Source organism: Sapajus apella, unplaced genomic scaffold, assembly GCF_009761245.1.
Source record: "Sapajus apella isolate SASKATOON/1434 unplaced genomic scaffold, GSC_monkey_1.0 scaffold22, whole genome shotgun sequence".
Classification (NCBI taxonomy): Eukaryota; Metazoa; Chordata; class Mammalia; order Primates; family Cebidae; genus Sapajus; species Sapajus apella.
Genome location: NW_022436962.1, coordinates 21,044,045 through 21,068,911, shown reverse-complemented (window position 1 = coordinate 21,068,911; position 24,867 = coordinate 21,044,045). Strand labels below are relative to the sequence as shown.

General features: G+C 40.4%; 1 protein-coding gene across 1 annotated transcript in view; it reads right to left on the bottom strand.

Moving 5' to 3' along the window:
- Positions 1-21,221, bottom strand: part of RRP15 (ribosomal RNA processing 15 homolog) — a 35,645-nt gene extending 14,424 nt beyond the window's left edge. Inside the window, exons 1-3 of the mRNA XM_032289256.1 lie at positions 21,033-21,221; positions 4,247-4,539; positions 1,556-1,653 (exon numbers count right to left, since the gene is read on the bottom strand). Of these exons, the coding sequence (XP_032145147.1) occupies positions 1,556-1,653; positions 4,247-4,539; positions 21,033-21,171 (530 nt within the window). The 5' untranslated portion in view covers positions 21,172-21,221. The remainder of the gene's footprint in view (positions 1-1,555; positions 1,654-4,246; positions 4,540-21,032) is intronic.
- Positions 21,222-24,867: the final 3,646 nt, after the last annotated feature.

Here is a 24,867-nt window from a genome sequence, read left to right as displayed (position 1 = left end):
ATGAATATAGTTCACATTCATTTCTCCTGGACAGCACTGATTTAGACTGTTACGATCCCTTCCAGCTCTAAAATTCTGCAGTCTATGAACTTTCTTTCGCTAATAATTATTGGAAGAGGCAACCTTCCAGTAATTATTGGGCCTTCAGCATCCCTGCATATGCTTGCTGGATTTTTTAAGAATGAATGCACCTGACTGCTCTTTATCCAGGCCATTTCTCAGGGTTGTTTGTAGAAAGTGACTCTGAGGAATGAAGTAACGTCTCCCCCAGACAAAGAGCAGGCTAGTTACCAATCAGTATAAAAGTGATAGATTCCCAAGCACAGTGTTCCAACTCTTATAACACAACATACTGCACATGCAGGCATCCATCTGGGACACCAGCACTCCCTCTATGGGACACAGGAAACAGTGGGAATGTGAAGCTCTGCTACTGCTTTTGCCATGAGTAATAAAGTCCTTTGTCTTTGACTCAAAGTGTCTTGTCTTCTACCAGCGTCCAGGATAAACTTTCACAGGCTAGCTTATAAACTTATAAGGAGAGTAAAATTCCAGACCCTTCACAGCAGTGACTGGACCAGGGTGAGGAAAGGGAGGTGCCTAGGACATAAAATTTAAGGAGGCATTCACTCTCATGTACTGATCCTGTACTTTTCTAAGTTCTGTATATGTATCCACTTAACTATCAAAGAAACCCTATACGCTAGGTATAGTATACTTATTCACAGATAAACTGAGAGAAAAAGAAATTAAGTAGCATGCCCAGAGACACACTGCTAGTAAGAGCCAGTGCTAGGATTTGAACCTAGCAGTCTGGCCCTATTACTCATGCCCTTATTTACCACACCACACTATCACACTGTGTAATATGTAGATGGATTAGAAAATGACCAAAATAACTTAGGTAACAAGAATTTAAAAGTAATTCTGCCAAGTACAACTGCTACATTCTTTAGTAGCAGCTCAAATGTTATCTCCTCTGTAATGCCTTTTCAAACTCTCCCAGACAATCTTCTGTTCTATGTTCCCAACACATAGGCATAAGTCTATCCTCAAAGAGACTGTAATTCTACAGATGACCAGGCAAAGACCACCCAGCAGCCACCATACCCTATTTATCTTTGGACACAGAGGGCAACGAGTAAATGTTTGGTGCCAATGATTAAATAAGCGGAGTAAAAAGATAGCATGAAGTAGCTATAATGTGTAATGTATTATGTCATAAATATAATGCAAGATAAAAATCATCGAGTGCCATAAATTTAGACAGGCATCATAAGAGAAATGCAGTAAGAGGTCTGATTACACAGTCCTCGCGACTATAAAAACAAGATGATCCAAAATAGGTTCATACCAAATATACACTTAGCACATTAGATTCTTGCCTCATGAGACCTGCAAAATCTTTGGTTTAACTCAGTGTTAAACGGGCAGGCTTAGATATTTATCACTTGGCTCTAAGAAGGCTGAGTTTAAGAATCAAATCTGGTCAAAAATAGAATCATAACAAAGCTTTAGTACACTTATTTTTTAAAGGGCAAAAACACTGTCTTACCTCGTTGCAATTCTCTGAAGGTTTCTCTCGGTCTCCTTGTCTTGGACAACATCTGGCTTTACTCTGCACATCATTTCCCACTCCATCCTCCTATCACGCTGTGTTATAAATATTGTTATGTGAAAGAATATTAGATATTTCTGAAAGTGCAGCAAACATCGGTATGATACTCTATGAAAGGGTGAAGGTAATAAATCATTCTGGCTTAGTTTGTCATTGGGACTGTAAAAAAAAAACACCATTTTAGGGGTTCAGCTTCAAGAGCCTGTGGTTAGCACTCAGCGTGTCATACGAGAGGCACAAAGTGAGTTTCTGTCAGGCCTCTGACAGCAGGGCCTGGAGAGCTGCCAGCATATTTGGCCAGGCAGTACAAGACAGGGTATGAGGGAGCCCACAGGCCTGCTCTGCCATCGCCAGACTATCTGAGGAAAGCATAAAGAAGATTCCAAACTACACTCTTTGGAAATTGTGAATTCATCTTTACTTTCAGGAAATGACTTCCTCAGTCATCAGAATTATTATTAGGAAATTGTATCACTTTTAAAAGAACAGCATCATATCCAGATACTTATACGATGACTAGTATTTCTTTGCACAAAATCATTTAAATCCAGTTCTCTTCTCATAGCATATCTGACCAATATTCTTGCCATATATGGCATATCAGTTGGAAACTATAGCAAACTGTACAGAAGCAGAAGAGGAGGTGGGAAATAAGAAAATCCCATAGATGACATAATTTAGTTTGAACTTGTCTTTAAGTAGTATCCGGGTCCCAGGAATCTGATTTGATACATTGCTTGTTCATGTCTCCTTCTCAGGCCAACATTTAACCAAATATCAAATATAATGATATAATGAATTAATCACCAAGAAGCTGGCAAGCATCAAAAGCATCAAAGCCAGTAATAAAGACATTTTTATTAAAATTTCTCTTTTTATCTATTTTCTCTACTAATCTATTTCTCATTTTTTATTAATGAAAACGTCTAATACCAGTAAAACCAAATTCTTGCTCTCACTATAAAGATTAGCCTGATAGCTTTCTAAAGAAATAGATTTGTCTTCAAACCAGACAATTCATTTTAGTGGTCATGAAATTCACTGTCAGATTATGACAGAAATTTTTTTTTAAATCTTACTTTTAAGTTTGAAACAGTCAATTTTAAATTATATTCAGTACTCAAAGGATAATAGGTATGCTTAATCCTGAAACACTTTTAACTCTGAAATTTATTTTTGTATTTATGATTAGAAATAAGTAGCTGATATACTAGAAAATTTAATGGTTAACATTAGGAAATGATAATTTACATATACTCTTCTAAGAAATATACACAAAGAGCATTTGTAGCTGCTGTGTCTTGTTTCTGGTATCAACACATGCACGTTCACGCTTTATGGAGCCAGTATCATCTCTAGCGCTCAAAGCTTTGGCCTAGAGCAGAGTTACAGACTCATTCCTCTTGGCTTCAAAGTGTTCTTACCCTCACTAGAACTCTGGGACCAGAGGAAATCAAAGATTCTGATATTGTTGAAGCCTCTTCTAGCATTTGCCAGATAATAAACAAAGATTCAAATTTTCATTTGAAAAGCTATCTGCAAGATTCAAAGACAAAACGTATCTTAAATAAAACACAATGAGAATACTGAATTAATAAGAGAATATGCTGTGTTTCTAACAGCAATGCTTAAAAATTTCCATCTTTCACACAGAGCAACCAGTACTAAGAACAAAGAAAACATTCATCTTGAAACAAGATAAGGAGACAGTAAACATAAAAGGAAATATATGCCAATTCAAACCTATTTTTCTTTCATTTTTACCTATGAAATAACTTTGGGAATCAGTACTTCTATGCCGCCAGTACATTTGTAAAAAATTATTTTTCTTTCATTAAAAAATAATGCATGTTTTAGTAACCATGTATTTTTGACAGAGATCATCAAGTACAGTGATATGAAAACCTTATTTTTAGTTATTATAATATACAACAAATTTATGTCCAACTTTTGGCCTTTAATTAATAGATTATAAAAGCATAATGAATTCAAATTTATCCAACACTGATTTGTATCTAACATTGAAATAATCAGTTGCAGAACTGCAACCAATCCCTGAGTTGTGACATCTTCACAGATTTCTGTTATAAAATAAGTTTTGGCAAAAAGTAACCAACATGCTTCTTAGTTCAAAACCTAATAAAGTCAGCATACAGACAGCTAAAACAAATAAAATAGGCTCAGGAATCACTGCCACATGTATAATTCTTGATTTTAAAAACTGGCTGGGTACGGTGGCTCATGCCTGTAATCCCAGCACTTTGGGAGGCCGAGGGGTATGGATCACCTGAGGTCAGGAGTTCGAGACTAGCTTGGCCAACATGGTGAAATCCCATCCCTATTAAATAAATAAATAAATAAATCATAATAAAATAAAAATAAAAACATGTTTCCCCAGCGTTTACATTTCCATTAGTTTGCCTTTGCCTAGATGATTAAAACGTGAACATGCTCAATGGAGTAATTTAGGCTAAATTCCTAAACATAACCTTAGTTATCCATCTTAACATAAAAATCAAATTAAAAACTGGAATGTTAGTTGGAAAAACACTGCAAGGAAGGGTTCAGCCAAGATAACAACTAGCCTAGACAAACAATCTAATCTACAAGACAACTGGTGGAACACACCTGTTTTATTTTCTCTTGTCTTTCTTGCTTTAACTTTTCTTTTTCCTTTTCCAGCTTCTTATTTTTGACCAGAATAGTAGGTTTACTTTCAGGAGTTTTCTTGTTGAGGACTTTAGCCATGGCATCTGCCCAGCCCATATTGGTCCCAATATTTGATTCTGCATCATCTTCATTTTCTTCGTCACAGGGCTCAGCATCACCCTCATTGTCAGCTTCTATTGCTTCCTCATCAGAATAAAAGTAGTCATATTCTGATCCACAGCTTCCTATTATAGATCCTCCTACTATAGAACCTAAGAGTAAAAGCAAATTAAACTTTAATATCCTAGGCAGAGGTTGCCAAGACCCCTGGAACCTTTCCTGGAGCTCTGCCCATCCCCACTTTTGCAAGGGGGGGACTTTTCTGAGTCCCACAGCTACAGTAATAATGAAAAGCAATAGGACCACCTATCCCATTGTTATTAGCTCCTAGAGACCTAGCCCAGCCACAGACAGGGGATGTCACAGCAGCTTCAAAACCCAGGACCCAGCCAGGTGTGGTGGCTCACGCCTGTAATCCCAGCACTTTGGGAGGCCAAGGCGGGCGGATCACGAGGTGAGGAGATCGAGACCATCCTGGCCAACATGGTGAAACTCCGTCTCTACTGAAAATACAAAAATTAGCTGGGTGTGGTGGCGTGTGCCTGTAGCCCCAGCTACTTGAGAGGCTGAGGCAGGAAACTGCTTGAACTCAGGAGGCAGAGGTTGCAGTGAGCCCGGACCGTGCCACTGCACTCCAGCCTAGTGACAGGACAAAATAAACAAACAAACAAACAAAAAACCCCAGGACCCAGGCAGCAGAAACAAATCCAATAGCCTCTGCCACATCCCTATTGCCAAAGTGGTGACAGATGCTGACATGGAGTCAGTGCAAGGTGTGTTCAAGTACACGAACCTTAATTGCGTCACTACACTAATGGAAGAGGCTAATGAAGACTATTAAAATAACAGAAAATTTTAATAAGAAAATGGTACAGCATTACCAGAATAAATCTTCTAAGGAATTTGTCCCAGATATTTAAAATTCTGAATTTGTGTGCAGAATAAAAGGCCTAAAACTAAAAATTTGCCTCATGTGAAAGAATTTGCATATAACTTTAGAAAATTGGGCATTTTAACATTTTTGAAAAAAAATTATCTAATGATGTGCCCAAAATACTAGATTCAACTATAGTGCTGAGTGACTGAATGAAAATACCAAGTTCTGAGTTGAAGATACAAATGTCTAAGTGTGCCTTTGACTTTTATCATACAGAACCATCCAAAAAAAGTACCGATAGGTTACCAGCAAACTATCATCATTTAAAATTCAAATGGATGAGAAGGATTAGTAGAAACAATAAATAATCCAGAAAGTGGCTTGGCTTGCAAATCAACCTGCTGAGCAGCTCTGGGTAATTTAAACTTTTCACGCTTTCAACTTCTTAAATTAAGTGCACTTTAACAACGAGAGCACAAGCACCCAGCATAGCTTGCATACATCTCTATGATCCAGAGCTTCCAGAAAGCTTCTGTTCTTCAGAACTTACTAGGAAATACTTCGAAGAAGACAATCTTAGTAACTTTGAGTGTTTTTTAATTAGCAGGACAGGAGGTAACAAAAAAGGCTGAGAAGTCAACAAAGAAGAAAACTCAGTAATATACAAACAGCTGCCATTTAGCAGTGATGACTTTGGATAAACAATTGTGCTTTCTTTGGATGACTCCAGAAATAGTTAAATCTCAAAAGATTCTTACAGAAAATGCCATTCCCTGAAACTTTTCCTATCTAAATACCTCTACAAAACAATATTAGTAGTTTAAGTATTTTTTTAAATATTAAGATAAAATATTATTTAAAGAAACACTAGAAGAAAAAGGCCAAGGCATAAGCAGGTTTCCTGCTGCTCCTTACTTTACTCACTTCTGTTCCTCCCACCCAGATCAGAACCTTCACTTAAATGCAGAGGATTACAAAGAACTCCATATGCTAAAGGCACTGCAGCATTTCAGTGAGGCTGCTCTGGGTCCATTGGCCCTTATCAAAGCCAAGCATCAGAACGGTAACTGCTGCTTCTACCATCTATTGATTGGGTCTTATTATTGCTTCAAAATTATCTATTTTTCCACTCTGAGGCTCAGTTTCTTCTTTAAATAATTTCAAGAAAATGTTCATAATTTGCCTTTAACATTCTCTCAGCCTTTTACATCAACTATTGTTATGAGCAAGTAAATGGAAGAGAGTCCACAGTCAGCTATGGCCTTCAGAGTGATCCCCTCCACTCTCTTGACTTGGGTAACCCATGAAAAGACGTGACTTTTAGCACTGATTATAATACTTGCAAATTGGGCACTATTTTTGCATGATGTTTATTCTTTCAGTGCTGAAAATTCATAAAACAAAAATGATGAAAACCATTAATAGATTTCAAATAAAAATTTATAACAAATTAGGAAGTAGGAAGTAAAAACACGCCTATATAAAAATGAACCTCGAGCATGAGTAAAAACAAAGTATCTTCAAAAATTTAACTGAACATTACATAAAAAAAGAAAATATAATTTCACATTTTTAAAAGCATAAAACAAAGTGCCAACAGTATAAAAGAAAATGTTAAAAAAAAAGAAATCACTTGCAATTTTATCACGCTAATAGAGCTGCATATTTCTTAATAAAGAGAAAAAAATTAGGGAAAATATTTAATTTGAAGTTTTGTGTGTATCTTATATACTGGGCCAATTTAAGAAGCCTGAACACATTTGTGACTCTAGGCTTTAACATACAAATATAGTTGATATGTAAGAACGAACTTTATTATTGTTCATAATGTTGTACTGGACCGAGCGTAGAAAGTTAGCACCAAGACAAAAGTATGCCAGATTGCAGGGTCATTTATTATGCCGGCGACCACAGAGGACTCAAGTCTCTCCAACCTGTGGCGTCGAAAGGAGGGTGCCAAGACTTTTTATACCCGAAAAACCACCTTGGGAGTGGGGGTGAGGAGCGGGGATGGGCATGAAAAGGTTTCAGACATTCCAAGGGCCAGGGGATTCTATAATTCACCTCCTGGGCGAAGACCAGGGTGGGGGTCTCTGGACATTCCAAGGGCCAGGGGACTTTTGTCATTCAGTTTGTTACTTCAGTGGTTTACAGAAGTCAAGATAAGCATTTGTTTACACACAGATCTTAGTTATCCTGGGCTGCTTATTTTAGTTATTACTGGTAAGCAAAGGCTAGCAATTCTGGCACAATATCACAATAACACTAAAAACAAAAGGCATCTAAATTAAAAGCTGGCAGCACTATTAACTAATCCAATAAAAGGCTGAATTTTTTATTCCAGGGCCACAAAACTTCTCCCCAAGAAGCATCTCCAAAGGACCAGTGTGCCCCGGAAAGTACACTGGAAATCAAGGTTTGGAGAACATAGTTAGCTGAAAAATATATTATTTTAATACTACATATGTTTTACTCTTCAGGGTCAGTAGCGTTACACAGATACTAATACAAAAGAAACAATTCTTAGAAAAAGTGCTTCCTATAATAAGTAAATGTAAAGAGGCAAGATGGCTTAAAAGTTAGGGTCAATAAAAACTATCATGGTGATTAAAAGCAGAAAGATCTTGACTAGCTTCTGGTAGCATGTCAAAACTGCAACACTGACATCTAGTGTTTCGTCCTGATGTATTCACACACAAATTGCCGCAGATTTCATGTTTTTTCAATGGTACTATAAAGGCAACCAAAGCAAGCCAAAACACTTTGACTGTGTAACCCACTCCAATTCTCTACTTCAAAACCATGGCTATTTTTCTTTGGTGCTTTTCTTACCCAGCTTGTCTACAACATGCTTAATATGAATACACAATTAAATCCATGAGAAGTTTATAGCACCATTTTATACAACCTGCACTCACCCACCAATTAAAAAAAAAATCCAGAAGAATTCCCTTAAGTCATGGTTTTCATTATTATTTTTTGAGACGGAGTTTCGCTCTGTTGCCCAGGCTGGAGTGCAGTGGCCTGATCTTGATTCACTGCAACCTCTGCTCCCAGTTTCAAGTAATCCTCCTACCTCAGCCTCCCCAGTAACTGAAACTACAGGTGCGTGCCACCACACCCAGCTAATTTTTGTATTTTTTGATAGAGATTGGGGTTTCACCATATTGGCCAGGCTGGTCTCCTGACCTCATGATCTGCCCACCTTGGCCTACCAAAGTGCTGGGATTACAGCATGAGCTACACCGACCAGTCTATTTTATTATTTTCTTAAAGAATCTCTATCTCAGAGGTTTTTTTAATCAGGCATTCATTGCCAATGCAAATGATGACATTCAGTATAAACAAATTAAAAACTGCAAAGTAATTCGGTCTCCCAGCATACTAAAAGAAAAAAACAGGATTTACTTCTAGGATACCAAAGATTATCAATATGCAAATCAGAAAATAGAACTGGCTCAAAATATTATTATATCCTAATTAAATGAGATTTTAAAAAATTTTCCACTCACTGATCTGTAACAGCAGAAGCAGATATATCCAGGTGTCTGAAGCAGATATATCCAGGTGTCTAAGGGCACAGATGGAAATCACTAAATGAAAAATGCCTTTGAGGTCCTGTGTGTTGCCTTAAACATTAATTTTGCATTCTACTATAAAAATCTGGAAATTAAAGGTCTACAAAGGATGCTTACTGAAGTAATGACTAAAAGTTCCAATCATGGCAGTATTCTCTATCAAAGCTGCTCAGTAGCCACAGCCACAAGAGGCTATTGAGCACTTCAAATGCAGCCAGCACAACTGAAGAACTGAATTTTTATTTTCTTGAATTACCTTAGATTTAAATCACATGTGGCTAGAGTCTACCTTATTGAACAGAGCAGGGCTAAACCTCTGACGTACTGAGGTAGTCATAAGGCATTTCTCATCTCCTGCTGCCTTTTCCCCCAAACCTCTAGCTCCCTTTCAAAGCTGCCATCTGTTCCCTGACCGGAGATACAAATGGTGAGCTGCTGGCGGGAAAGTGAGCTGCAATGTCTGACCGAGCAGTGAACTGCATGGTGACCCTCATTAACCACACAACCACCTCGGGAGGCCTTCTGGAATTAGAAAACCTGAAATGCCCATAAGACCTTGGAAAGGGGAAGGAATGATCAACCCCTGCAGTGCCTACTTAACTCGGAGACATTCTCTATTGTTTCTTATTCCGTTCCAGCCTCAACTGACAAGGCCTTTGGACTTTGTAACTGACCTTGGCCAACACCGTACAAGGACACCCTATGAGGCCCTCCCAGCTTGGCCACATCCTATGCCACACCCTCTCCTAGCACTTATCTTGAGTCCTTACTTCTAAAAACATTCTCTATTACAGCTTTTCTTTTAAAATGTAAATGCCACCTGAAAGTACTAAGTCTATTGGTTAACCTTTAACTTCCTTCACACCTTCAAAATTTGCCTAAGTCAAACAGAACTCCTGGTAAAAACATGATTGAGGACAGTTAGTAGGGGCCAAAGAAATAAGGCTACCAGGATTCAATCTCAACTCCAAACACAAATCTAAGTGGCTTTCCTGACATTAAGTCTTCTGCCTTAGTCTCCTCATCTGTAAAAATGGGAATAAAACGGTTATTACTTCTTTGGGTTTTTATGATAATTAACATATATAAAGTTCTTTAAGTGTCTACCCCATAGTAAGCACCACTTAAACAGGTTACACACCACATACACATGCAGAAGTACACTCACAGACACACACAATGAGACTTTCTATGTGGCTGTGGTAGAGAAGGAGAAAGAAACAAGAAAGGAATACCTCTGGTATTGGGAATCTGGAATTCATGTGAGGTGTTAAATGAGAAGCTTTAAGAGTTATGGCATGGGAGTAAAAGCACAGACTATTGAATTAGACTTGAATGTTATGTCCTGATTCCAGTATTTTCTAATAGCATAGTTTTAGGCAAGTTACCTAACCCTTCGGTGTACCAATTTCCTTATTAGTAAAATGGGGATAAAAATAGTAACTACTTCACCGGATGATTAAATGAGATAACACATGAAAAACACTTAGCTCAGACCTGGCATAAGAGTAGGCACTAAATAAATGATAATCAGTAATCAGAGGACAGACAGAGAGCCTGAGAACCTGAGGAACAGAGAAGAGAGGATCACAAAAGCTTAAAAAAGGATGCCAAGAAATAGAGGGAAAATAAATGTGAATTCAATTATAAAAGTGTTGCCTGGCCGGGCGTGGTGGCTCAAGCCTGTAATCCTAGCACTTTGGGAGGCCGAGGTCAGGAGATTGAGACCATCCTGGCCAACATGGTGAAACCCCATCTCTACTAAAAGTACAAAAGTTAGCTGGGTATGGTGGCGCATGCCTGTAATCCCAGCTACTAGGGAGGCTGAGGCAGGAGAATTGCTTGAACCAGGGAGTCAGAAGTTGCAGCAAGCTGAGATCATGCCACTGCACTCCAGCATGGCAACAGAGCGAGACTCAGTCTCAAAAAAAAAAAAAAAAAAGTGCTAAGTCTTGTTATAGTGTATAACCCGTATGCCATGGAATCATCACATGCAGGCCACTTTTTATTTTATTTCATGAGTGGCCAATGTCTCTGTCCTACAACCTTTTCAAAGTACTATAAAATAATAATAATATTAACGAGCTAACACACAGTTAGAGCTTGGTACCATTTATAAAGCACATTTTATGTATTATCATTTCACAACACTTTTTCTTTTCTTTTTTTTAAGAGACTCTGATGCCCAGTCTGGTATACAGTGGCACAATCTTGGCTCACTGCAGCCTTGATCTCCCAGGCTCACTCAGTCCTCTCCTTTAAGCCTCCCAAGTAGCTGGAACTACAGGCACACACCACCACACTCAGCTAATTTTTTGTAGAGATGAAGTCTCACTATGTTGCCCAGGCTGGTAACGAACTCCTGGGCTCAACTGATCATCCCACCTCAGCCTTCCGAAGTGCTGGGATTCGGGAGTAAGCCACCACACCCAGCTCATCTCACATGTCTATGAGTTGCTTTTATTACTCTGTTTACAAAGGTGATGATTCTGAAGCTTAGAAAAGTTAAAAACATGCCCAAAGTCAAAACGGCAAAGTTAATGGGGCTGTCGGACTTCTGAAACACTACAGAGTTTTGCATCAAAGATTCAGTTTGGACTAATGTGTGCTGAGCTAATGTAGCTACTCATTAAATATTTTAAAACATAGTGTAATGAAGCTTGAATTTAAAAAATTTCTAACTAAGCCTCAGTTAACCTGAATAGTCTATTCCCCATCCTCATTCTGATTTTACCTAAGTATACACATCCCCCTAGTTATTCAAGGCTCTATAAAACTACTGCTCCCCATTCAGTTGTAAATCATCTGGTCTTTCCTGCCAATTACTAAATTTAGAATATTCAAAATTGATGCTTTAAAACTTAAAAAAAAATTTACCTTTGAAAAAAATGAAGTCATCCCAGGTTTCCATAAAAATAACCAAAAATAAAATAACAGTGCTACCACGGGAAAACGCTGTCAGATGAGATTACATGTGCTAGTGGGCAAGCCAAAACAGACAGAGCCTGGAAGTAGTCTGTTAACTGAGCCTGTCTTATAAATTGCTAAACCACTCAAGTAGGACTATGATATACTTCATTTCTTAGGCATGTTCCTTTGCTATTTTAAGTAACTTAAATGATAAAGGAGGCTATAAGCTAGTTTGATGAAAAGCACATTTATCTACTAGGTTATTATATCCTAAGTACAGCATTGTAGTTTATCAAAAATGAAGGGATATCTCCTAGGACCTTCTAACCTGAACTGTTATCAAGTCTTGTGTTATAAGTAGATGGCCATTTTTCACATATGTAACCAGAACAATTCAGGCTTTTTAACTCCCTGGAAAACCGGAAATGATCCTCCTATTTTATAGTCATATGGGCACATTTTATGAGTGAAGAGTAAATCAGATTATGGCCCCAGACAACAATCAAGGCTTCTTTTTTTTTAATCCGGGTTGATTTACAGACAACAGAAGCTTCCCGTCGCCCCCCCACCCCGCCCCCCGACACCTGTCCCAAGACTACAAGCTTAAGACTCTAGTTAGAGTTGAACTTCCATAAATCTGAGTAGCTCAGGGATAACTCAGAGGTAGAGGCTATCATCTTACCCTTTATCATACTTGATATCATCAACCACTGTTCTTATTTTTTCACTTGATGTGATTTACTGTCTAGGGAGACTGTTTTTCTGTTTGTTTGTTTGTTTTTTTAAGACTACAAGCTTAAGAACCAAGTATATATTGTATCTAAACTTCCAACAAGGTATCAAGTCAATAAATCTGAGTAGTTCATGGATAACTCAGGTAGCGGATTACCCTCCCCTCTTTAACACTTGTCATTTTTATATTACTTAAAATGCAGACCATGGCACTTTACCTTCTGTGATACTGTGAAATATGTATTTGGAAGGCCGGGCGCGGTGGCTCAAGCCTGTAATCCCAGCACTTTGGGAGGCCGAGGCGGGTGGATCACGAGGTCAAGAGATCGAGACCATCCTGGTCAACATGGTGAAACCCCGTCTCTACTAAAAATACAAAAACATTAGCTGGGCATGGTGGTGCGTGCCTGTAATCCCAGCTACTCAGGAGGCTGGGGCAGGAGAATTGCCTGAACCTGGGAGGCGGAGGTTGCGGTGAGCCGAGATCGTGCCATTGCACTCCAGACTGGGTAATAAGAGCGAAACTCCGTCTCAAAAAAAAAAAAAAAAAAAAAAAAATATGTATTTGGTCAACTCCTAAAATCCTTGGAATCTCCAAAAGAGTGTCTTCTTAGACGCTAATGATTGAGGGCTGGTAGCCCCAATGCAGCTTCGGGATCAGGGTTGGTCACCAGATGCACCAAGACAGGATTAGAGGTTTGGGACTTTCAGCTCCATTCCCAGCCTCCAGGAAGGGAGAGAAGCTGAAAGTCAAAACAAATCACCAATGGCCAATAATCTAATCAACCATGCTTATGTAATGAAGTCTCCATAAAAGGTTCAAAAAAAACCATGGTTCAGAGCTTCCGGAGAGCTGAACTCCTGGAGGTCCTTGCAAGGTGGCACACCCAGGGAGGGCATGGAAGGCCCGCACCCCTTCACCCTATACTTCGCCCCAACATCTCTTCATCTGTATCCTTTGTCTTATGCTTTACGATAAACCCATAAACTTAAGTGTCTCCCTGAGTTCTGTGAGTTGCTCTAGAAAATTAATCGAACCCAAAGGGAAGACTGTGGGAACTCCAATTTTAAGTCAGTCAGTCAGAAGTTCCAGAGGTCTGGACTTAGGACTGGTATCTGAAGAGTTTGGGCAGTCTTATGGGGCTGAGCCCTCAATCTGTGGGGTCTGACACTACCTCCAGGTAGATAACATTGAAATGAATTAGAGAGCAAACAGCTGGTATCCACTGCAGAACTGATTACTTGCTTGGTGTGTGTATGGATTTAAATGTGTGATTAAATCCATACACATTTAATCACAGAAGTCTTCTGTGGTGATTGTTGTTGAGTAGTTGAGTGAGAAAACAGAGAAAAGCATACTAAGTGGTGTTTTTTCCACATTCACCTGCTGTATATCTAAATTTCAAATCGTACTGGGAGTACTACAATTCACCAAAAATTCAATCTGAGTCATTTTGCTGTTATTCAAGTTGACATATATAACTGCTAATTTTCCTCTGTGATAATCCAGTATATGAGTATTAAAAAAATCATGTTAAGAGAAATTTCTAATTTATTCAATGAATAAATGGACATCAAGTACTACACCATGAATCAGGCTCTATGCCAAATTAAGATGTAGCTGTCATCACAGTGACAAGGTCTCCATCCCCACAGAACTTAGGAAATTTCTGCAGTCTAACAAACAATTCTTGAGTTTTGTTCTCATGAAAGCACACTCTTCTACCTTTCTTATACAATATGTCTAAAGAAATTAAAGCAAGAATAGAAAAAAAATTCAAACAACATATGGGTTATATCTGTGTATTTCTATGAAACTCAAGTAGGGTCTTAATAAAGGAAGTTTTTCAAATGTAAACATAGGGCACATCCCTATCACTTTTTATAATTCAGTTAAAATTCAAAGATAAGTGTCTGATTCAGTTTCCTGATCAAACAAGCCAGTACTCTTTAAATATATCTATAATTTACACACTGATTCCTTATAGGTCTGAAGCCTCTGCCTTTATAGTTTCTCAATACTATCATCTAAAAGTTTTTGATAACTTAGTAGTTCAACCAAGACCACATGTATACAACTATCTGACTAGAAAATCTATCTCCATGGGTTACCTTTGCAGAAAGATTTAGTTTCATGAGAGAAAAATAGCAATTTCTTATATGAAATAGCAAATTCTGGGCTAAACCAAAGAAGAAATGTCCCATCTTTAACCAATAGACCTACATTACTAAATTTATTAAATAAAGAACTGTTTAACCAGGCGTCGTGGTGTGCACACATAGGACCATGGTGTGTACCTATGGTCCCAGTCATTGGAAGGCTGAGGCAGGAGGATTGCCTGAGCATGGGAATTGGAGGTTACAGTGAGCTATGATCATGCCACTGCACACCAGCCTGGATGACACACCAAGACCCTGTCTCTAAAAAATAGTAAGAAAAAAGTTATCTTTAAAATAATAATAAGTAAAACATATAACCCTTTATTATTTGTCTCTATGGCAGAGATAGGGTAAGTTGTAAAAGACAAAGTAAAAGAGACATTTATAAGTTGAAACCTAAAGGATAGAAAAAAGCTGGAGCTGGTTAGAAGAAAGTAAAGGAGAACAAAAAGAGACATAAGCACGGCTAGAAAGAGAAAGAGCAGAGTGTATTCAAGAAGCTAGTTCAGAATGCTATGACACTAGTCGTCTAGGGGCTGACAAGATGTGGGCCCTGAGAGGTAAGCAGTGGTCAGATCACATAGGTTGGGTACGCAGACTTGCCAGTTCACAAGGAGATTCAGTCAGTCAATCGCTGTTACTTGTGGATTCTGTATTTGAGAATTCACCAACTCAGTGAAATGTATTTCTAGCCCCAACTCAATATTCATGGTACTTTCGCAGTCATTCACACACATGCTTAGAGTAGTGACACTGGAGTCCCCTTACATGCACACCTCCTAGCTGAGGTTGTAGAAGAAAACACTCTGCCTTGTTTCAACTTTCTCACTGTAAACTGGCGTTCCTCCTACAGTCTTTTTAGTGCCGCATTTTTCCATTTCTGTGCTTTTCCTTGGTTATTGCAATGTTTAAAATGGCCTCCAAACATGCAGAAGGGTTGTGCAGTGTTCTGAAGCACAAGGATGCAAGAGGCCTTTCAGAGAAAATATGTGTTGGATAGGCTTTGTTTAGGCACGTTACTGGCCATGAGTTCACATGTTAATGAATCAACAAAATATATTAGACATAATTATTATTATCTACTTCATTGAAGAGTATACTATGCCCAAAATGTATGGTGCTGTGAGTTTACATTAAAGTTCATTGTTTGAAAAATTGAAGGCTGGGTGCAGTGGCTCATGCCTGTAATCCCAACACTCTGGGAGGCCGAGGCGGGAGGATCACTTGAGGCTGAGGCGGGAGGATCACTTGAGCCCAAGAGTTTGAGAACAGCCTGGGCAACATAGTGAGATCCATCTCTACAAAAAATACAAAATTAGCTGGGCATGATGGCATGCACCCATGGTCCTAGCTACTTGGGAGGCTGAGGTGGGAGGATTGCTTGAGTCCAGGAGGTCAAGACTGCAGTGAGCCCTGATTATACCAGTGCACTCCAGCTTAGGCAACAGACCAAGGCTTTGTCTTAAAAAAAAAAAAAAAAAAAAAAAAATTGAGTAATTTCTTTTTTTTCTTTTTCGTTAATCTGAGATTTTTTTCTTTAAAAATTATTTATTTATTTGTTTTTGAGACAGAGTCTCACTCTGGCAGCCAGACTGGAGTGCAGTGGCACAACCTCGGCCCACTGCAACCTCTGCCTCCCAGATTCAAGTGATTCTCATGCCTTAGACTCCCATGTAGCTGGGACTACAGGCATGCACCACCACGCGCCAGGCTAATTTTTTGTTTTTGTTTTTGTTTGGTAGAGACAGGGGTTTTACCATGTTAGCCAGGCTGGTCTCAAATTCCTGACTTCCTTGAGATGGAGTCTCACTCTGTACACCCAGTCGGGAGTGCAGGGGTGCTATCTCACCTCACTGCAACCTCTGCTTCCTGGGTTCAAGCATTTCTCCTGCCTCAGCCTCCCAAGTAGCTGGGACTACAGGCAAGCGTCACCACACACCGCTAATTTTTGTATTTTTTTTTAGTAGAGATGGAGTTTCACCATATTGGCCAGGATGGTTCTGAAATATTGAGTTTGAGATGTGTATGGCACAAGCAAGCAGACACAACCAATTGTTATCAAAATCATTATCACTGATCTTGAATTTTACCAATACGTGATCAAATGGTTACAGTATAACAGCTGGAATAACAGATAACATCCTGCACCTATGGAGGTAACAGTTTTCTACTAGGAAGCAGTGATGTACTGGAAACACTATTTCCAAGCTTCTTTTCTTATTTGTAAACAGAAATGCCATCAGCTACCTTACAGGATTACTAGATTAATTCAAACCTTTTTTCTAGGGAGAGTTCCTACTTACAAACACCACGTTACCAAAGGTGGGAAAGCTTATTTGGCAAAAAGAAAGGACTAGCAGTTTCTTTTAGATTAGAAGAGACATCATCATCATCACTAATATTTATGAGGGGGTACCATGTGCCAAATATTAAATGCTTAACATATATAAACTCGTTTAATCTTGACAACGATCCTGAAGTAGACACCATTATCATACTCATTTTGTAGATGAGGAAATTGAGGCAGATAATAGTAAATAACTAGCACAAAGTCACTCTGAAAGGTAGTACCAACACAAGTGTCTCTTACACAATTGTGTGAACATCAGAATTTGTTTCCGGAAATAACATGTGGATTTTAGGAGAAAGGAAGGAAGGAAAGAATACTCTGGTTATAAACACTGGAAGAAGTGCTATAGAAATCTGAACACAAAAAATATCCCTTGGTTTAAGTTACTGCTAGCAGGTAAGTTAAAAAAAAAAAAAAAATCCCTTTGTGATCAAACCTTCTTGAGTGGGAGGGAGAAAAGTCTGTCCAATACCAAAGTCTCCTTGTATACCAATTGTTATCAATTGGTATTGTTATCCAATACCAATCCTTTCTTTCTTTAGATTCAATGGCCCTGCCCTTTCACTTTCCAGATAGTTTTTTTTATTATCTGTGTCCTCCTGATTCCTCAACCATATAAAGGTAGTGGTCAAGAGCATAAGCTGTACAATCAAATGTCAATAATGGTTGTATCATTTATCAACTTGCTTATCAGCTTATGTACAGAAGTGGCAAGTTATAAACCTCTGTGTCTCAGTTTTTTCAATGTAACATGAGGATAATAGTAGCATCTATCTCAAAGAGTTGTCAGAATTCTCTGAGGTGATATATATAAGGAACTCAGAACAGAACCGGAGACCTAGAAAAGCTCAAAAAATATAACTACTGCTATTATTAAATTCCTCTAACAGTGTAGTATGCCCAAAACTTACGGTGCTACAAACTTTCATGGAAGTTGGCTGTTTGGAAAACTGAATACTTTCTTTCCAAAAAATGTTTCAAGTGGGGCCCTTCTCTGTTTTCACTGTCCTGTCCTAGTGCAGATCCTAACATGTAGCTTTGCAAAATTGCCTACAAACTCTTTGGCAGTTACCATCTGGCAGCAGTATTTATAAATGTCTGTCACCATCTTGCTTAAAAGTTCTCAGTAGCTCCCTGCTGCCTACAAATATACAAGACCCTTTATAATCTCCTTTTTTTTTTTTTTTTTTTTTGAGACGGAGTTTTGCTCTTGTTACCCAGGCTGGAGTGCAATGGCGCGATCTCGGCTCACCGCAACCTCCGCCTCCTGGGTTCAGGCAATTCTCCTGCCTCAGCCTCCTGAGTAGCTGGGATTACAGGCACGCACCACCATGCCCAGCTAATGTTTTTGTATTTTTAGTAGAGACGGGGTTTCACCATGTTGACCAGGATGGTCTCGATCTCTTGACCTCGTGATCCACCCGCCTCGGCCTCCCAAAGTGCTGGGATTACAGGCTTGAGCCACCGCGCGCGGCCCCCCTATAATCTACTTTTAACCAGTTTCTAGATTTACTTCTAGTCACTTCTCTGAACAACTGGAGCCATAACAGAAGATTACTTTGTCTGCAATAGGCCATAAATTTTAAGAGACTGCATGCCACTGTACATGCTTTTATGTCTGAGAAAACTGCCCTCTATGCTCCCAGGCCAAAAAAATAGTAAATAACTAGCACAAAGTCACTCTGAAAGGTAGTACCAACACAGGTGCCTCTTACACAATTGCGTGAACATTCTTCTAAAGCCTAGACAGAATGCCACCTTATTGATTTATTCAACAAAACAATTTACTGAATACTAAAATATGCAAAGAAGACCCTGTGAAACTAAACAAGACATAGTTTCAACATTTGGGGAACATATCTCTGTAAGGAGAGAGACATGTTAATATCATGATAACATAGTAATATTATCAGTAATACATGAAAGATGCAAGTGAGCAATGCCTAGGTTGGGTTCCAGAGGATATGGATTTCTGTCTCCATCCTTACCTTTCCTAAACTGAACCATGATCTTGAAAACTACCTTTTAATTATACCTAATACATTATGTTACAGTCCTGTATTTAATGTCTTTCCTAAAACTGTAATTTTAATGCAGACATTTATTCATCCTTTGTATCCTCAACACCTAGAGGGTGACTGGAACCTGGGGGAACATAACAATTGTTCATTGAATTGAATTAGATAAATTACGTTTCCATATTAGCTAAAAACCTTCTTAATCCATAATGCAGCTGATCTATAATAGCAAGAGAACCTTAAAACCTAATCAGCATTTATAATAATACGCTGAAACATCAGAACAGTTCCAACTTGGAATTATCCAGTACTTGAACAGAAAAATCCAATTTGGCTCAGTGCAATAGCTCAGGCCTATAATCTCAGCACTTTGGGAGGCTGAAACGGGTGGATCACTTGAACCCAGTAGTTCAAGACCGCCCTGGGCAACATGGCAAAACCCCATCTCTACCAAAAAAAAGCCAGGTACAGTGGTATGTGTCTGTGGTCCTAGCTACTTGGGGGCACTGAGGCAAGAGGATCACTTTGGGGGGCAGTGGAGGAGGTCAAGGTTGCAATAAGCCATGTTTGTGCCACTGCAGTCTAGCCTGGGTGACAAAGCAAGACCCTGTCTCAAAAAGAAAAAAGAAAAAAGAACCAATTTGTAAGCAGTACTGACATTTTGCTCCAAATATAGTACTCTTCCTTTTTTGAACAATACTGTTCAAACTAGTCTAATGAGTTCAAAAAGTATCAGAACCAAAAGTTCTAATTTCTGCTCAATAAATAATTTGTTTTCCTTAACAATGTGGCAGGAGATGGATCCACAAGGCAACAGGAAGTGGGGATACAGCAGTTTCTACTTTTATGGAACTTATACTCCAGTTGGGAAAGATATGCAGCAAATATATACATCAAATGGTTGGGCAGGGTTGAAAAAAAAATAAAGCAGGGCAATAAGTCAAAAAGCAAAGAAAGGAAGGCAGGAAGAAGAGTAGTGGTGGTACACTAGATAGGGTAATCGGGGACAAGTCTCTCTGGTAAGGGACTGGATCAGAGGCTGAAGGAAGTGAGGGAGAGACATGCAAGCATTTGAAACCTATTCTAGGCAGCGGAGCCAACAAGTGCAAAAACCATGGTGTGGGAGCATGTTTAGGGTGTTAAACAAACACAAGCATACCGATATGGCTAGATTAGTTAGTGGTTCGTGAGGGGCAGACTGGCCTACAACAGACAACCTGGCCCAAATCATACAGGCTAAGGATTTTGGATGTTATATACTGAGATGGGAAGCCACTGGATCATCTCAAGCAGACATGAAAAGAAATGTGTTATAAAAGAATAGCTGTTTTATGGGTATCACCTAGTACAAAGGAGCAATAACTGGGCAGTAGGAAGTCAGGGATTATCTGCAATTCCTTGCAACCTAAGAAGCTAGTGCCAAAAATGAGGAGCAACAGACACAGCATGGTTGAAAGCCTCAAAACACATCCTTCCATGTTTTATTATCAAGCGTCTCTGAGAGACATAGTTATCAAACGCTAGCAGTTTTTAGTCGACCTTAACCACCAACCTCTTCTTTCACTTACTATTGTTTAGTCTGTAAATCACGCACGCATCTACCACACAAGAACAGTCAAGTACAAGAGACTTCTTCCTCTTACCTCTTTTAACCTTTTGTTTCTTACACCCTGTGAGACCCATCCTACTCCTGTTTTCAAGTACCCTCTTCCTTTCACCCTTTGCTGTTCTAAGTTTCTCGGTAGCTGCAGCTGTTTTACCCATTTTATTATAATTAATAACAGTGACCCTGAAAATGCCTAGCAAAAGAATGTGGAAACTCAAAATTACAGTTGACAGCGTTCCTTCTCTGATGAACACGACTTCCCCAAGTCTCCTCACTAAGCCAAAGTCGCTGCTCCGATTTGGTGCCAAGATAAAACCCGGGTAGCTAGCAGCAAATGCAATCGCAAGCGCTGCTTGACATGAACTCAGCCTGGCCTCTCCTCCTAGACACCAAAGCTCAGCCCTACCACATCACCTTCGCTATCGGACGTGTCTGTGTCCTCTTCTTCCAGCACCGACGCTACGGCTCCGGTTTCCATTTTCATCATCTTCTTTGGGGTCTTTTTCAGATTTTCCTCCGCACTCACACGTGAGTCCGGAACGGCTGCTGCCATTTTTCCGCGCCGGAAGTGTTTAGGTCACCTCACAGTTGCGTCCGTGTACAACTAGAGGAACCTCTGCGTTTAGTGCCGGTGACACAAAGTTCCGGGGCGGGGTCGTCTAGCCCGGAGTTCCGGGGGCGGGGCCTCAGAATGTGACTTGAGAGAGCTCTGAATCGCCGGGTGTGTTCACGCGAAGTCGGTTCCAGGACGGAGTCCGCGGCTGGATGGCCTTCGCCAACGCCTCCGCCAACTCGCCTGTGCCCTGGCCCGCCGCCCCAGTGCGGCTCCAGCCCGCCGCGGTCCACTTTGATTTCCTCGGCTGCTTCCCTTGTCTGCTGCCTTAACGGAGGTTTGGAGCCCTCCTCAGGTGTCTCAGTGCCCACTGCACACAGGAGCAGCTCGGACGCGGGACAGATGCATTGGGGGTCCCTAGTTACAATACGATCATGCCTTCTCCTCACCCAAGGTAACACGCGAGACCTTTCTTGCAAACCGAGTGGACTCGCCTTCTTTCCCTGGGTCCCTGGTGTTGTGGGATCCAGCCGCACCCCGCTCCCTCGGGCCCGGCTGGGGCCTGGAGGGTTTGTGGCGCCCGACTGCGCGGTGCAGACCGAGGGTGCGAATCCCTCGCTGTCTGCGCGGGGTTCCTGCCTCCCACCCGGGGCTCCTGCCTGCCACCCGGGGCCAGCTTTTCTCGGAAGTCAGCTTCTGTCGCCAGCTCAGCCTCGCGTTCCCTGGAAGCACCTAGCAGTCGGCCTACATTTCCCCCGCTAAAATGTTGGCTCCTTGGAGGAAGGGAACGTAGTTCGTTTACCAAGTCCCCTCAAAGTTGACAACAGAAGTTGACCTGAAGTGAATTTTCCAAAAATATTTTTGGAAGGGATGAATGAATGAATGACAGAATACAACTGTTGACAAGGTTAATGACCCAGACTGATAATGCAGCAAACCTTTACTGGCCAGGCTTGTTCTAAAGGCTTTCCCCACACTTAACGTTTTTCCCTTCCTCTCTTAAGGAGATTCATAGGTTTTGATACCCATAATTCAAAAACAAAAACAAGAATCCTCATTTTGACATATTTTAGTTGATGTTTATGTGGGGAACAAATATGTATTCACATCCTAAAAACTCACAACAACATTTTTTAACTTTTTTTTTTTTTTTAGCTTTTGTTTTTTTAAGAGAGGGGTGTCTCGCGGGGCACAGTGTCTCACACCTGTAATCCCGGCACTTTGGGAGGCTGATATAAACAGACCACTTGAGTCCAGGAGTTCAAGACCAGCCTGGCCAATGCGGTGAAACCCCGTCTCTACTAAAAATGTGCAAATTAGCCTGACGCAGTGGCATGCACCTGTAGTTCCTCGGGAGGCTGAGGCAGGAGAATAGCCTGAACCTTGAGGGCGGAGGTTGCAGTGAGCCAAGATCTCGACTCTGCACTCCAGCCTGGTGACAGAGCGAGACTCCGTCTCATAAACAAACAAACAAAAACCACCACCACCATCAACAAAAAAGACTTTGCAGGAAAAAAAAAAAAATGACACGTTGAATACACTTGGTAAGAGATGAGATTCCAGTATAAACCTTTAAAAAGTGCAATTAGTGGCTGGGCGCGGTGACTCATGCCGGTAATCCCAGCACTTTGAGAGGGAGGCCTAGGCGGGAGGATCACTTGAGGCCACGAGTTAGTGACCAGCCTGGACAACATTGTGAAACCCTATCTCTACTAAAAATACAAAAAATTCGCCGGGCGTGGTGGTGTGCACCTGTAGTCCCAGCTACTCAGCTGCTCAGGAGGCTGAGGTGAGAATCGCTTAAACCCCGAGAGGCAAGGAGGGCGGGTGGGGGCGGGGAGGGGCAAAAGTTGCAGTGATCTCAGATCGCAGGTATGGTGGCTCCAGCCTGTAATCCTGGCTACTCCAAGGCTGAGGTGGGAGGATCACTTGAGTCCGGGAGTTTGCAGCTGCAGTGAGCCATGACTGGGCTACTGCATTCCAGCCTGGGTGACAGAGTGAGACACTGACTCTTGAAAAAATAAGAAGAGGTGCATTTTCGAGGTGCTCTTTAGGTTGATACTGATGCCCAGAAGCTCTCACCGTCCTGCTCAGTGTGATCCTTTCATTGTTGCTGTGTCATGGTCTGGAACCTATTTTTTGCTCTTTCATATCTAACACTTGCTTTTGCGTAGGGCTAAGTATAAGTTGGAACAAGGAGTTCCAAATAAAGTTTGGAATGCATTGAAGAAAGTTGTAGAGAAGGAACCAAAGCGAAAAAAAAAATTATTGCAGTGGTTCATTGGAACCACTGCGTATGAAACATGAAGTGCCTGCATTAAGATGTTAGTGTTATTTAGTGATCAAGAAAGGATGTTTTGTGCATTTTACATCTTAATGTGAGTTTATGTATATATAGAAATTTTTGTGTGTTTAGTTGCAGTTTTAAGAAAGTGCTTAGAGGGGAGGGATGGTTGATTCGTTACACATTCACATTTTTCTTCCTTAAAATAATGTAAAAAAGGCTCCAGGTTGTTTTGTTTTGTTTTGTTTTGAGACGGGGTTTCGCTCTTGTTACCCAGGCTGGAGTGCAATGGCGCGATCTCGGCTCACCGCAACCTCCGCCTCCTGGGTTCAAGCAATTCTCTGCCTCAGCCTCCCGAGTAGCTGGGACTACAGGCGTGCACCACCACACCCAGCTAATTTTTGTATTTTTAGTAGAGACGGGGTTTGACCATGTTGATCAGGATGGTCTCGATCTCTCGACCTCGTGATCCACCCGCCTCAGCCTCCCAAAGTGCTGGGATTACAGGTGTGAGCCATTGCGCCCGGCCAGGCTCCAGGCTTTTATCTAGAAGCCTGATTTTCAGAAATTATTACTGCTGTTAAGTTGGAGATACTTATGTTAGCTTATTTAATCTTCACAATAAGCTAATGAGTTAAGTGTTATTTTTTCCATTTTATAGATTAGGAAACTGAGGCTCAGAGTAAATAACTGCTGACCGTCACACAAGTACATGGCAGAATCACAATGAGACCCAAGCACTCGGCTGCAGTCTGCTCAACCACTGAGTTGCACTGCCCACTCGGAAGGCTGTACTTTAGCACTTAGCCTACAGTCACATAGGCAACAAAAATTTCCTTTTTTCTTTTTCTGGTTTTTCGTTTTTTAAATTTTACTTTTAAGTTCTGGGATACAGGTGCAGAATGTGTAGGTTTGTTACATAAGTATACATGTGCCATGGTGGTTTGCTGCACCTTTCAACCCATCATCTAGATTTTAAGCCCTGCATGCATTAGCTATTTGTCCTAATGCTCTCCCTCCTCTCACTCCCAATTCCCAACTGGCCCTGGTGTGTGTTGTTCTCTCCCTGTGTCCATGCGTTCTCAATTGTTGAACTCCTGCTTATGAGAGAGAGCATACAGCATTTAGTTTTCTGTTCCTGCATTAGTTTGCTAAGGATGATGGCTTCCAGCTTCATCTATTTCCTTGCAAAAGACATGATCTCATTCCTTTTTATGGCTGCATAGTATTCCACAGTGTATATGTAGCACATTTTCTTTATCCAGTCAATCATTGATAGGCATTTGAATTGGTTCCATGTCTTTGCTATTGTAAATAGCGCTGCAATAAACATACATGTGCGTGTGTCTTTATAGTAGGATTTATATTTCTTTGGGTATATACCCAGTAATGGGATGGCTGGGTTAAATGAT